We start from the raw sequence: 13,104 nt of genomic DNA on the forward strand, positions 1-13,104 counted from the left end.
ATGGACTTGCTGGTCAAAACAAGAAACAATGCAATTGGTAGTTCTTTAATTTACAGGATAATTCCAACCTTTTGGGCAGACAGATTACAACTCTCATTACTAAGATTAATATTTTTCAACTAAAAAAGCAAATTATTATTTAGTTTTAAAAATCTAAACCTCATCCTGATTTTACATTTACTGCAATTCAATACAGACAACAGCATTAAATTTAAAAACAGCTATATTCATAACTAATTTAACATTCAGGGGCTCAGGTGCAAGGACTTGATGTTTGAAAAACATTGATGAACACTGTGGAGTAAAGGAAACAAATATCTTAAAATTAGTAAGCCCACACAGAATGTCAGGGGTCAAGGTGCAAAAGCTTATCTGCCTCTGCAATTTAAGACAACAAACAAGAGCAAACTTTACCTGTACCAAATGGTAGATACACTCAAGTGAATTCTTCTTAACATCAGGATCAGGGCTACCTAGAAGTCTGATAAGTGGTTCTAACCCACCTTGCTCAAATATTTTTACTTTAGTAGTATATTCAACAGCCATATATGCTAAACAAAGAGTAGCATACTCATGGATAACTACATCTTCTGTGGGAAAAAAAAAAAGAAAGATTTTGATCAAGTTTTATTCAGCATACAATATTTTCACTAACCCAGTAAAGTAGTTTAAAGCATTATTTGAAGTCAATAAATAATAGCTTTTAACCATACCCAACGTGTCCATAAACATCCTGGTCCATCTGTACAACACAAAACACTACTCAGTGAGCTACACAGCTACTCCTATAAAAGCATTTAGCTATTTAACACGACCTAGGAAAAATCACAAGTTACAGGGTAGATTTTATTAATTTATCTGATAAAATGGCAATCATAAATTATTTCTAACTGTACTTCTGCACAAGGAATGAATACTGTAAGGTACCTTCTGGTGCTAGCTGTGATATAAGTGAATTTGTGACATCCAGTTCCCTCAGTAACTTCTTGACATCATCTACAATGAAGTAAATACAAATGTGAAGTCTTTTGTTTGGCAATGTTGGTTGAGTAAAGAAACAGAATCTGCTCCAAGCAAAATGTACTTATGTTTACTCCCTGAGTGACAAAAACATCTGACTGGGAAAGACATGCAACTAAAGTTAGACCAAGATCATAATGGGCCCAGAAAAAAAAAAAAACAAAAAAACCAGAGATTTTCAAGTAGCAGAAGACATTCTTTGACATTTGATACACATTAAGTTCCTCTATATTTCATTGAAACTTTATTCAAAATACTTGCATCTAACAGGTTCTGATAAACTATTGCACAATTTTAGTTGCCAAAGAAGTCATACCCCAATAGTTAAAATTATTTGTGTCTAAAATTGACAAATTAAAAGCAATCCTTCTGTTATTTAGTTTTCAAGCCATCACTTTGCAATTTTATGCTAACTCCAGCCCACACAGCAAATGGAAAACATTAATTACACAGGTCTTACTAAAATCACAGTAAAGACTTTCAGATTGCATTTTTAATGTTGTCAAAGGCAAACTAGCAAAACCACAATCCTTGGATAGAAAAATCAAGTAATGCTCCTTGGAACAGACTTCATGCAATCCTACAGGGTTGTGTTGTTATTATCAATATATTCAACATGTTGAAATGTAAGGAAAAAAGGTATGAGTTTAATTTACTTTTCAATAAAAAACCACTTGAGATGTAATGGGAGGTATTTGTTCATTCAAATCCATGCTTGTGCTGCACCATTGACAATATGCTAATGCCAAATTAAAAGTAAGGTCCAGTGCAGCATGACAAACAGGTAACAGTAGATGAAAAGACTTAGAGTGTGGTTGGGATATCCTCATGGAAGACAACTGGGTAAAACATTCACCAAATTAAGACCTGTTTAATTACATTAACCAGATATAGGTCTACAAAGCACTATAAAAATAACAGCCACTGAAACTCAACCTTACATCATTTACTATTTATTCTGGGCCATTAATATAGGATTTTTTCACATGATCAACCTCTTGTTTTGATGACCACACACTGAAAAATAGTAAAACCTTGAGACTCTTACGATTAGAAGCCATGATGCCAAATACCATGACGGCATTTCTGCGTACAAGTGGATCTTCATGCGAGAGGAGTTTATACAGATGTTCCAATGCTCCAAGACCAAGAAGTGTCACTTTGTTTTCGTCACCTGGAAAGGAACTAGGTTAAAAGCCCAAGAAAAAGGCCAGCAACCTCACAGTTCTAATCAATCAAGGTAAAATCACTAACAATCTTTTATTGGACAGTAGAATCAAAGACGAGACGCCTGACACGTCCTTTGGAGATCATCTAATTTACACCCCAAATAAATATGTGTCAAATAGTTTCAAGGACTAATAGTATCTCAGATTAATTCACATTTTTAAAGCAAAAGATGCTTCTGCCTGTTGGACACTCCATTCATTTGCTGGAGACTGCAGTGGAAGTACAAAGGAAAGCTTTCTACTTAGCAAAGTACATGCAAACTCTATCAGGTATGTAGAATGTATTTTATTTTCCGCTTTTCTTGCCTCCCAATTTAATTTTCCTCAAAATAAGAGTACACTAATTCTGTGGATGTTTACTACACCTCAAGGGAAGCAACTACCCGGATTTGTATCATTAATTCCTACCTGAGATTTCTACCACCTGAGAATGAAGTGCTTTGTAGCTGAAGATGTGTTGGACATGCAAAGAACAGAGGAGTTTAGTGTGATTACAGCCTTCTGTTCCTGCTCACACAAAACACAAACAAACCCCAAGATACAAAATCCCAAACCTACTCCTATTCTCAGTTCCCAAAAAGCTTTATAATTCATTTTCTAATGAACCATGCCTGCCCTTCCTGGCTACAAGTGAGCAATGTGAGAGGAAACTGGAGATCTATGCTCATTCTCAGGCCAAGACATGATTAAAATGGAGAAAGTATTTTTTATTGAGAGATGGGACTTAATTTACTTGCAATACTCCAGAAAAAATAGATTAACTGCAATTAATTAACTGAAAACAACTCCTTCTCTTGTGCCACACAGCAAAGTTACTGTCTGGTCTTCTGGAAGATCACAGGAATATCTACATTAATAATTTAAATTATTATTATTTTGGTACAAACATAAAATACATAAACATCTCTCCTCCTGCAGTTTGACATATTTTACTGTGGACAGGAGGGAAGGCGCCAGCAAGAGTTTATGGTTCATAGCTGTTTCCCAACAGTCTACATTCTCTCTTCACATATTCAGAATCTGATCTCCTGCCCTCAGCCAAGCTTGCCATATTTAACAGAATCTAAACATCTTTCAGAATCCAGTGACCCCTAGCCAGCTGTCAAAGACTTCAGCTCTTCTCTCACAACTTCAGCAGTGTTGGTAATTTGCATCAGTAAAATAATCAGCATATAAATGCATAATTTTAAAGGCAAACATAAATTAAATGGAAATTAAAATTAAACCAGATAAATCACAGCAAGAATACAACCAGTGTATACCAATTTGAGTGACTAACAGTGAATAACATGGAATAAGTTGGAGACAACTTAGGAAATTACGTGATACATAGATTTAAGCCTTTTTATATAGTTGTTTGTCTCCTGAGTACCTTGAACATGATGTTTAGCTATAGATTATACAAGAACTTTTGGAAGATTTGGAATCTTGGAGACTTGTTAGATTCCCAACTCATACAGAAATAAGCTTGATAAAGAAGGCTGAGCAGTCTCCAATAAATCACCTGCACAGAAATACTGACACAAAACTTTGTGTAAAAATAACAGAAAAAAGCTAAGCTCTTTTCATTGAAAACTGAAGCTTAAAATTCATACACTGGCAGAGAAGTTTCAAACTGCAACATAAAAAAAGAATTCTTTCCAAACTGCAGATCTGTTGCTTATAAGAAAACATATCTATGTTATATTTAAAACAAGCTCTATTAAACAGTGAATATAAAATTCTCCAACAAAATTATAAAAGTTTCCTTCATGCAAACTACAAGACTTCTTTATTACTGCAAGTACAAGTTGGACAGACATTTCAGAAACCCTCCCCCCAAAACTTCAACAGATACCTTTGAGGAGAAAGTAAGATTTCAATGCTAAGAAACTAAAGAATTGTGAACTACAGTCAAAATCTAATCAGTGTAAAACAAAGCTCATTGCAAAAAGACTAACCTTTTGATGCAAATTTATACAGAGCATTGCATGCTTTGGCCAAAATTTCATTTTCAGGAGAACTAAGCATTAGCACAACTGTTGCTGGTGTTTTGCTTTCAATCAATAAAGGATCAAACTAAAAACAAAACAAAAGAAAGGGAAAGAGAAGTTTTATTTATACTGAGTTTTCATGTGTGCTGCAATAGCCTCCCACATTTCCTTAAGAAAAAATAAAATCTTGTTCGATATTTAAACTGAATAAGAAATATTAATGAGTTGCTGTTTCCTTGAAAGAGTCCAAATTTTTTAATAACAATTAGAGACATTGTTGAAAAATTAGAAAGAATAATTGACTTCCAAATAAATACAACCATGATTTCATCACATATGAGGATTTTGGGAAAACCTTTATGCTTCCCTGCAAATCCAGAAGTTTTGAAGGTAAAAAACTATGTAGTTATACATGTAAGAGCATTTTGAGACTTCAGAACCAGACAAGAGAAGTTTCTTTTGAGCAGCTGTAAACAGAGCCCCTGGACTCAGGGGGTGTACAAGGAAGAGGATTTGGTTACTCTGTGGCAATATCACTTTGTGGCTGCTTAAAAAATAAAACAACACTTTCTGTGCCTTTGTCAACTCAGTTCACCAGCTCACCATGATCCTGTACTAGATGAAGTATTTCCAAGATATAATTCCTGCTCACCCAGCAAGAAAAGATACAAAGGTTTCATTTCCATTTCTGAGCTCTTTGATGCAGAAAGACATCTTCCAACAAATCAGATAGTTTTCACCCTCTTAATAGACTCCTTAGGACTAACATCACTTGAGCAAGGGAATCTTCTAAAAAAGCCTTTTGTTTCTTTAGAAAACTCAAGGAATTCTGAAAATTCTACTCATTAAAAAGTTTTAAGGTTCCTTGGATTTAAAGTCATTGGTTAGTATGGAAAAACTGTCTTCTCTCCTCACACTTCAGGCCTATACAGTATCTGTGTTACATACAGAATCTACCGGATACTTGAGTCATGCAGTTTCTCTAAAACAGCATATTTATCTTTAAAATATAGCACATTACAAAATAGCAATACAAATTAATTTAAAATATTATTACATTATATATACATATATATTTACAAATGTAAATGATTGGCTTTACTTCATTAAAAAAACCTTCTAATAGCTACATCACGGGCATATTCTGAACAATCAAGGTATGAAGATACATATAAATCAGATGTCAAGCAAGGAAATTATGGGGAGCAAATCTTCAAAAACATTATGAGTGTGCTAGAAGAAAAATGAACACAGAGAAGGGTTTTTTCTTCCTTCTCTGACTTTCTCGAAAATAAGGCAAAATATGATACTAGTAGCAGGACCTTCAAATTCATGTTTTTGATAGGTTTTTAAATCTAAGTGACCTTCCATGAGATAGATCACACAATTTAGCAGGCAGCAAGGTCAACATACAAGTCCCATTAAGAGGCGGCCTGCCTAATGTGCTTAACTGGTCTCCCTAGCTTCAATCAAGTCTAAAATCTGAAGAAACTGTCCAATTTCATGCTTGCTGCAACAAGCCAGAGGTATGGGCCAAGTCATGGAACAAAGCCCCTCTCTAAAAAAAATATATAATCACCTTACTGTACCATAAGTCATTTTGCCTAATAATGACCCTGCAATGGGAATTAAATCAAATAATAGCATAGAGGTGCAAATTACATCTTAAGGATAGGCCTAAAATGATGGAATTATTTATGTGAATTTTCTTTTCGGATTGTAAGGAGGCAAAACAATTCAACTTATCACAGCTCATTCTTCCTATGGGAGAATTTAGAAGTGACTGAAAGTCCCTTTAGTTTCTTCATACTTCTCTACTTCTGCACATTTGGGTCTTTGCATGGACAGAACATGATTCTCAGGTAAGTGCAATTATTTAAACACAGACATAGCTCCTGAGTTTGGTCAAATACTTGGTGATGGGATAAAACTCCAAGTTTTAGAAAAGGCTGGTAGTTCTTCAGAGAAAAATAAACACCAATACTGATCTCAGATGAAGTTTGATAAGAAATGAAAGATGAAGTAAGAGTTTTAAATCTCAGGTATTTATACATTGATCTAATGCTGAAGTCACAATTGCATTGCTCCATTTTCAGTGTTTCTCAGGTTTGCAAGTAATTGTATAAACCCCAACTCAATGAAAATTCCTAGGATTTAGTGACAGGTTGGCACATGAGCAGAGTGAAATCAGTATCATCTCTACCCATTTGATTAGTCATTAGATTTGCTATTACTGTATGAAATATTCAGTAGGCACTTTCATATTAAAAGCACTTTTGTGCTTAAAATACATTTAAAATAGTCACTGAAATCAATGCATCTTTAAAAATCAGAGGCCTGAGAAAGTCAGTGAGTGAGGACTAATTTCTTTATTGGGTGGTGACTGTGCACTGGAGCAGGTTGCCCAGAGAGATTGCGAAATCTCCCTCACTGGAAATATCCAAGAACCATCTGGATGCAATCCTGTGCAATGTGCCCTAGGATAACCCTATTTGAGCAGGGAGGTTGGACCAGATGACCACTGAGGTGCCTTCCAATCTGACCCACTCTGTGATTCTGTGATTTGCTGGGAGGTAACACTGTCCATCAGAACTATCACAAAACTGATGATAATTTCTCGTTATCACAATGCCAGCACAGCTAGTGTTTCGCCTTTTTCTTATTTTTAATTCAAGCCTTGCATCTAAATCTTCATATTTTGCAGACTCTTCCTGTAATTGCACATACAGGACATTATGTGCTAGAATAATATACTTGAAGTTAGAAACAACCTTGAATGAAACACAGAAATTTAACTAATTTATAAGCTACATTTCCAGCATTCAGTTTGTATTAAGAAAATAGCAAGTTAAATGAAAAAGAAAGCTATAACGTGTCTTTGATCTTGACTTTTGTGTACATTTGCACTCAAAGCCATTAGAAACTGAAGAGCATCTGGGGTTTGGTTTTGGGTTTTATTGGGTTTTTGGGGGTTAGGGTTTTTTTTGTTTCTGTTATGGGTTGTTTTTGGGGGGGGGAGCTGTCAATTTTTGGTGTTTTGGGTATTTTTTTCCCTTCCATCAACTTAATTTAGTTGAAATTGAATGTAACACAAAGTATGTTTCTAGTCAGAGCAAAGACACACCTAGCCCAGCATCTTGTCTCTGACAAGGGCTGGGTAACAGGCATGGGCAAGCAGACTATTAAATTTTATTTATGTTCCCTCTCAGATACCAGGATTGCAACCTAGAGAACTGGAGAGCCTAGTGATATTATCTCCGTGTTCAAAAAGTACAAGAAAAATTTGCTACATAATTTTTGAAGCCATCTTTATTCTGACACCCTTAATATTCTGAGACACAAGTATCACAGTTTAAGAGTCATAAAATAACTGTCTCTTCTTTGTTTTAAAAATAACACCTGATAATTTTATTTATCCTCCACAGTTCATTCAGGATAAGAAAAAGTGAAATAAATTACATCACTTGCCTTCCCTATATATTCATAATTTTGTAAGTATCTATTATATTCCTCTTCACAGTGATTCCTTCCAGGAATGAAGAAACCTACTCCCTTTGATCTTCCCTAAAACAGAGGCTACCCTGCCTGTTCTTGTCTTTCTTAGTTCATTCTTTGTTCATTCTCTTGTCTTTCTATAGTTCAGCTGTACCTTTTCAAGATGGAAACACGGGGACTGTTAATGGCACTCATGTGTGTGCATAAGGCATTTGCTAGTAACATGATGCAACATCTAGTAGTAACATCTAGGAACATCTTTTATTTCTGGAATTTGAAATTTTGGACTTACTCACTTTCTCCTACTTAGGAAGTAGATGCCATTTGCATTAAAATATCCACATTAATTCTGATACACTGGATGACACATATGCAGAATAAAAAACCCATGACTGCCAACTTCCCTCTTCTATGAAATCTGAAAAATAACTTGTTTTCTCACCTTTGCTTCCTATTTTATAACCAGACACTATTGCTAGGAGAGGAATTTATTTTTATCTGCTCATGTTTATGTGAAAAGCCTGGTCTGAAAACTTTAGAAAAAGCTAAGTAACTGTATCAATCAGAACATTATTATCTACTTGCTCACCAACTTCTCCAAAGAACTCAAGTAGATTTCATAGCTCAATCTTTCATCTACACAAACACTATTGATTGTCTCTTTCCCATTATTAACACATTTATTCATGAGTTTCATTTTGTTTTTTTCAAGAGCTATTTCTACCAATTAACACAGCACAGAAGATAAACTTCATGTAATTATTGCTGTATCTCCTTTTAAAACTAAAATTGCCTAACATCGTTTCTTCTAGTATCACATTTTTTAGATGTTAGCTATTTTTCATTTAGCACAAGACCTGGAAAAACACTACTTATTCCTACTCGGGCAGTTTTATCACATTTCTTTTAGAGATTACCACATTGTGGTAGTCTTTTGTCTTTTGACACAAAAGTAAGTAATTTTGCTTTTCTTTCATGACTTCAATCACCTAATAGTGTCTCCCCAAAGAAGCTTCTTGCATCTAGTCAATCTGAAAAAGCTTTACTGTTAGTTTTTGTATCTTTGCTAGTTCTCTCCCAAAATATTTTGATGCAGGGTGACATATCACTTTTACTTCTCATTTGGGAGTGGAAGTATTTTTTTGTTTTCCCATTTGGATGAAAATCCCACCTTTTGAAGGATGCACTTACCTGCTATTATTCTGTTGTTTAAACATACTGAGCTTTTTGATTTTTTTAATCCCTTAAATTTGATTTAAGGTCAGTTTTAACCTTTCACCTCTCATGGAATCTTCAGAAGCACTACAGATATCTTTGCTATTCTTAATCCCTTTTCTTTTACCTAGAAAAACAAGAGATTTAGTAGAGACCTGGACATGCTAATTATTTCAGTTCTGTGAGTGTCTGATCTCCTGTACTAACAATAAAACTCACAATATTCCACTGAATCACAAATAGTTGATATTAGAAGGCACCTCCGAAGATGATCTGGTCCAACTGCTCTGTTCAGAGCAGGGTGAGCTGGAGCTCAGGGCTAGTGCACCCTCTGATTTTGAGTATCCCTAAGGATGGAGACTCCACAAGCTCCCCGGACAACCTATGCCATGCTCCATCATTGTTATGGTAAAAGGGATTTTTTTTTTCTTATGCTTAAAAGGAAGCCTCCTGCATTTCCATTTGTGCCTACCGCCTTTCATCTTTTCACGAGACACCACTGAGAAGAGCCTGGCCTGATTTCTTTACTTCTTCCCATCAGGAAATTTTTCACTGACAAGATCTTTCCAAGCCTTCTCTCAAGACTGAGCAGTGCCAGCTGCCAGTCTCTCCTCCTATAACAAATGCTCCAAGACTTTTTTCCAATAAGGCCTTGTCTCTCTTGTACCAGAGTACCCAGAACAGGACACAGCACTCCAGGTGTGGCCTCACTCACCAACACTGAGTGAAAGAGTCTCCTCTCTCAAGCTGCTGGCAACACTCTGCCTAAAGCCCAGGACTTTGTCAGTTTTCTTTGTCCCAAGTTCATATTGCTGGTGCATGTCCACCAGAATCACCAGGTTCCTTCCTGTAAAGCTGCTTTCCAGCTGGTCATCACTCAGTCTGTACCGGATATTCCTCCCCCAGGTGCAGGACTTAGCCATTTTCCTTTATTGAACTTAATTAAATTCCCAATTTCCTATTTCTCTAGGAAATTGCTGAGGTCCCCCTGAATGGCTGCACAACCATCTGGTCTGTCAATCACTCCTCTTAATTTCTTATCTTCTGCAAACTTGCTGGGGGTGGCCTCTGTCCTATCATTCAGGTCACCAAGGAAGAGGCTGAACAGTATCTGCTCCAGGATCTAGCCCTGGAGCACAACATGAGTGCCTGACCTCTAACACGATCTCATGCTACCCCCTGAGCCTGTCTGTTCAGCCACCTTTTGGCTCATTTACGTTGTCTGTTTATCTTGTATGTACTTCACCATTTTATCTATGAGGAACCTCACTAAAGTCAAGTCAAATCAATATTTATGCATTAGTCAAAAGGTGTTTATGTGGAGACAATTTCAGGAGCTGACAGTGCCAATTCATACATTCCACTTTTTTTTTTAACATCAGTGTTGTGAATGAAGCCATTCTCAAAATATTCAGGTATCTATAGCTTTCTTTGAGTGATAACACTTCAGTATTTTCTCTAGGAATAATCTTAGGGCTCCCCTTTCAATGTCCGTGACCTAGCTGATGATCAAATAATAATATTGTCTAGATCACACTTAATGTAGATATGTGAAAAGTTCCCATCAATCTATGTCAAAGATAGCATATTTTATCTGCCTGAATTACTGTCTTAGGTCATTTATATAGAGATAGAGGCTCAAAACAATGTTCTTACTCTTGGAGACCAATTCTCAGAACAGAGAATAGTAAAAGACAAATTATGAAAGGGAATAAAATCGGAGCTCTCAGGAATACTTCCTGAAACACATAAGCAGGGGCTAGGATAAAAGATGTGTTTCCCACCTGTTCCTAGAAATCTATACAAAAATTAGTGGTCATCTGCAGTACCATATATTCTCAGAGCATTCCACATGCACAAAGGCCTTCTTTTATAAGCCCGTCTACACTATCTCAAGACTTCTTTTCTCAGACTTGACATTTTCATAAACAGATTATCAATCACAAGATAATAGCTAATACATCTTTTATTTTGTCTGCATCTCATTTCCTGCCATCTGAAATACCCAGGTGAAATTTAAAGTCTTCAGATTTGATTTTACATAATCATTATTAGCAAAATTCTCGCTAGGGTAAGATTTTCTTCATTAATAGTTACAATTATCCATTTTCATGTTTAATGCTGTCTTGATATGCAACAATTCTCTTGCTACAACTGTCAGAAAAGATATGCTAGCCTGAAGCACGACAAGGGTAAAAACTAAGCCAAAAGCTGTAGATGCCATCTGGAATTCACTCTTTCCAATTTGCTCCTTTTGATAGTTTCACTGACTTTTTCTGTGTACTCACAAGTTACCTAACATGCTGTACCACCATTTTTTCTAGAAAATCTAATTGTATATTTTGGATATAGAAATTGTGTCACTGCATCTAGTGGTTCTCTAGCTATTTACTGAAGAAGTCAACTTTTGTTACTGTATGACTGTTACTGTATAACAGGTCATCTGTATGACTTAAATGTGTTGTCATGCCTTTCAAGCCTTTTCTTAGGCTGCAAAGATACTTCATTTTAATCCTTCAGGCTTGTTTTAATTGGACATATCCACATACACCTTCTTTGTGACTCCTGGTTTTCTAGGTTATTTTATACAGACAGACGTTATCAGAAGTAATATTGAGGTTTTGTGTAATTACCTTTCATAAGGATGTATTATTGATTGAAGGTTATGAATTACATTTGTAACATTCACCTTTCCACAGAACAGTTAGGAAACTGCAATGTCTCAGTGATATCATGGCTATTGGATATTACTGTCTTAGTCAAAACTATTTATGCTTATTTAATATTGAAATTGCAATGTAGTTTTTGCTGACTAGCTTTCCTGTGACCTTTGAAAAGGCTCTTGCAGTACTACAACTCTTTACACCTGAATCCATTGTTTTGTTTTTTTTAAAACAGTGTAATGAACTTTGCATTTAGTGGGACTCATTGAGGAAGTGGGACTCCCTCTGTGGGACTTGTCCCCAGTGGTCCCCATTTTCATTAATTTCGTTGTTATTTGACACAGAATTTATGCTCTACTCTTTTCAATGTTTCTGCATTTCCCCTACTTATTTCTGAAGAAAACAATTAAACTTTAAAAATTAGTTATATTTGGAACAATTATTTGGGGGTGGGCTCTTTGTACTTTGTGAATTTACAGAAACTCTTGAAAAGTGTGCTAGTGTCAGACTCTTGGCCTCAACCTTTTGAAAAAAAAGGGTCACTGTCACCATTATTCTATATTTGGCTTCAGCTCTTGTACTTTTCACTGTACTTCCAATGACAACAGAAAACCTTAACTGCCTCTTAAGACTGTATAGTTTTGCAAAAGAGACAGAGTATGTAGTATTATTCAAAATATTTGTCAAGTTTTGTATTCAGTAAAAAACTGCAGATCCATCTAGGCTTTTAACTCTTCCATCCTTAAAGAAAGAGAATGTCTTCACAGTTCAAAAGACAGGCAGATTTCAGGTTGCTCTTCTCCTTTCTCCTTTGATTTTTACAAAGAGAAAGCTAACACTGTTCTTCAAATAAAAAGAAGCCTGGATTGTTTCATACATAACTGTTTGCAATGTCTGCCAAAGACAACAATCTCTACAAAGAACTACACATGCCCAGTCACTCTGGTTTGTATGCTGTCCAAGAAAAGCAGAAACAGAGTCATCTTTAAAAACCATTTTTAGAATAATGTGGGTAAACGAGCAGAATAAGGAACTATGTAAGGATGGTAGAGCTGGGCCTGTAATTGCGTAATGTTTATTTTATAGCACATAGCAGTTTATAAACTTACCACATCCTTGGGTGGATCCTGTGATCCCTTCTTTACTTTTTTGCCCATCCTAAAAACAAACAAACAAACAAAAATAAAAGCAGGCAAACAAACTCCCTTCTGTGCTTTAGGAACCAGTTTACCAGTGACTTAGAGAAGCTTGTAAGAAAGAACTTCTTATACATTTGACCCACCTAATCAGTCTGAAAATTTCTTTGACATGGTAATTTCTATACAGAAAGAATTTCCTCTTTCTAACATTTGTACGTATTTGGTAAAATACATCTGTCAACAACATACATAGCTAAAAAGGTCTGAGGCATCACAGGCTCAGGTTGTAATGTGGTACAAACACATAGAACACCCCTTTCTGTAAATTAATTTTGTCTGCATCTATAAATCATATATGAACTTGAAAGTC

At 35.7% G+C, this 13,104-nt stretch overlaps 1 protein-coding gene across 1 annotated transcript in view; it reads right to left on the reverse strand.

Moving 5' to 3' along the window:
* The window catches only part of ARMC3 (armadillo repeat containing 3), a 52,019-nt gene extending 39,267 nt beyond the window's left edge, over nucleotides 1–12,752 (reverse strand). The window contains exons 1-5 of the mRNA XM_062494341.1: nucleotides 12,705–12,752; nucleotides 4,190–4,307; nucleotides 2,069–2,194; nucleotides 928–996; nucleotides 415–590 (exon numbers count right to left, since the gene is read on the reverse strand). Of these exons, the coding sequence (XP_062350325.1) occupies nucleotides 415–590; nucleotides 928–996; nucleotides 2,069–2,194; nucleotides 4,190–4,307; nucleotides 12,705–12,752 (537 nt within the window). The remainder of the gene's footprint in view (nucleotides 1–414; nucleotides 591–927; nucleotides 997–2,068; nucleotides 2,195–4,189; nucleotides 4,308–12,704) is intronic.
* Between the last annotated feature and the right edge of the window lie 352 nt (nucleotides 12,753–13,104).

This window comes from Cinclus cinclus, chromosome 1 (genome assembly GCF_963662255.1).
Source record: "Cinclus cinclus chromosome 1, bCinCin1.1, whole genome shotgun sequence".
In the NCBI taxonomy this organism is placed as follows: Eukaryota; Metazoa; Chordata; class Aves; order Passeriformes; family Cinclidae; genus Cinclus; species Cinclus cinclus.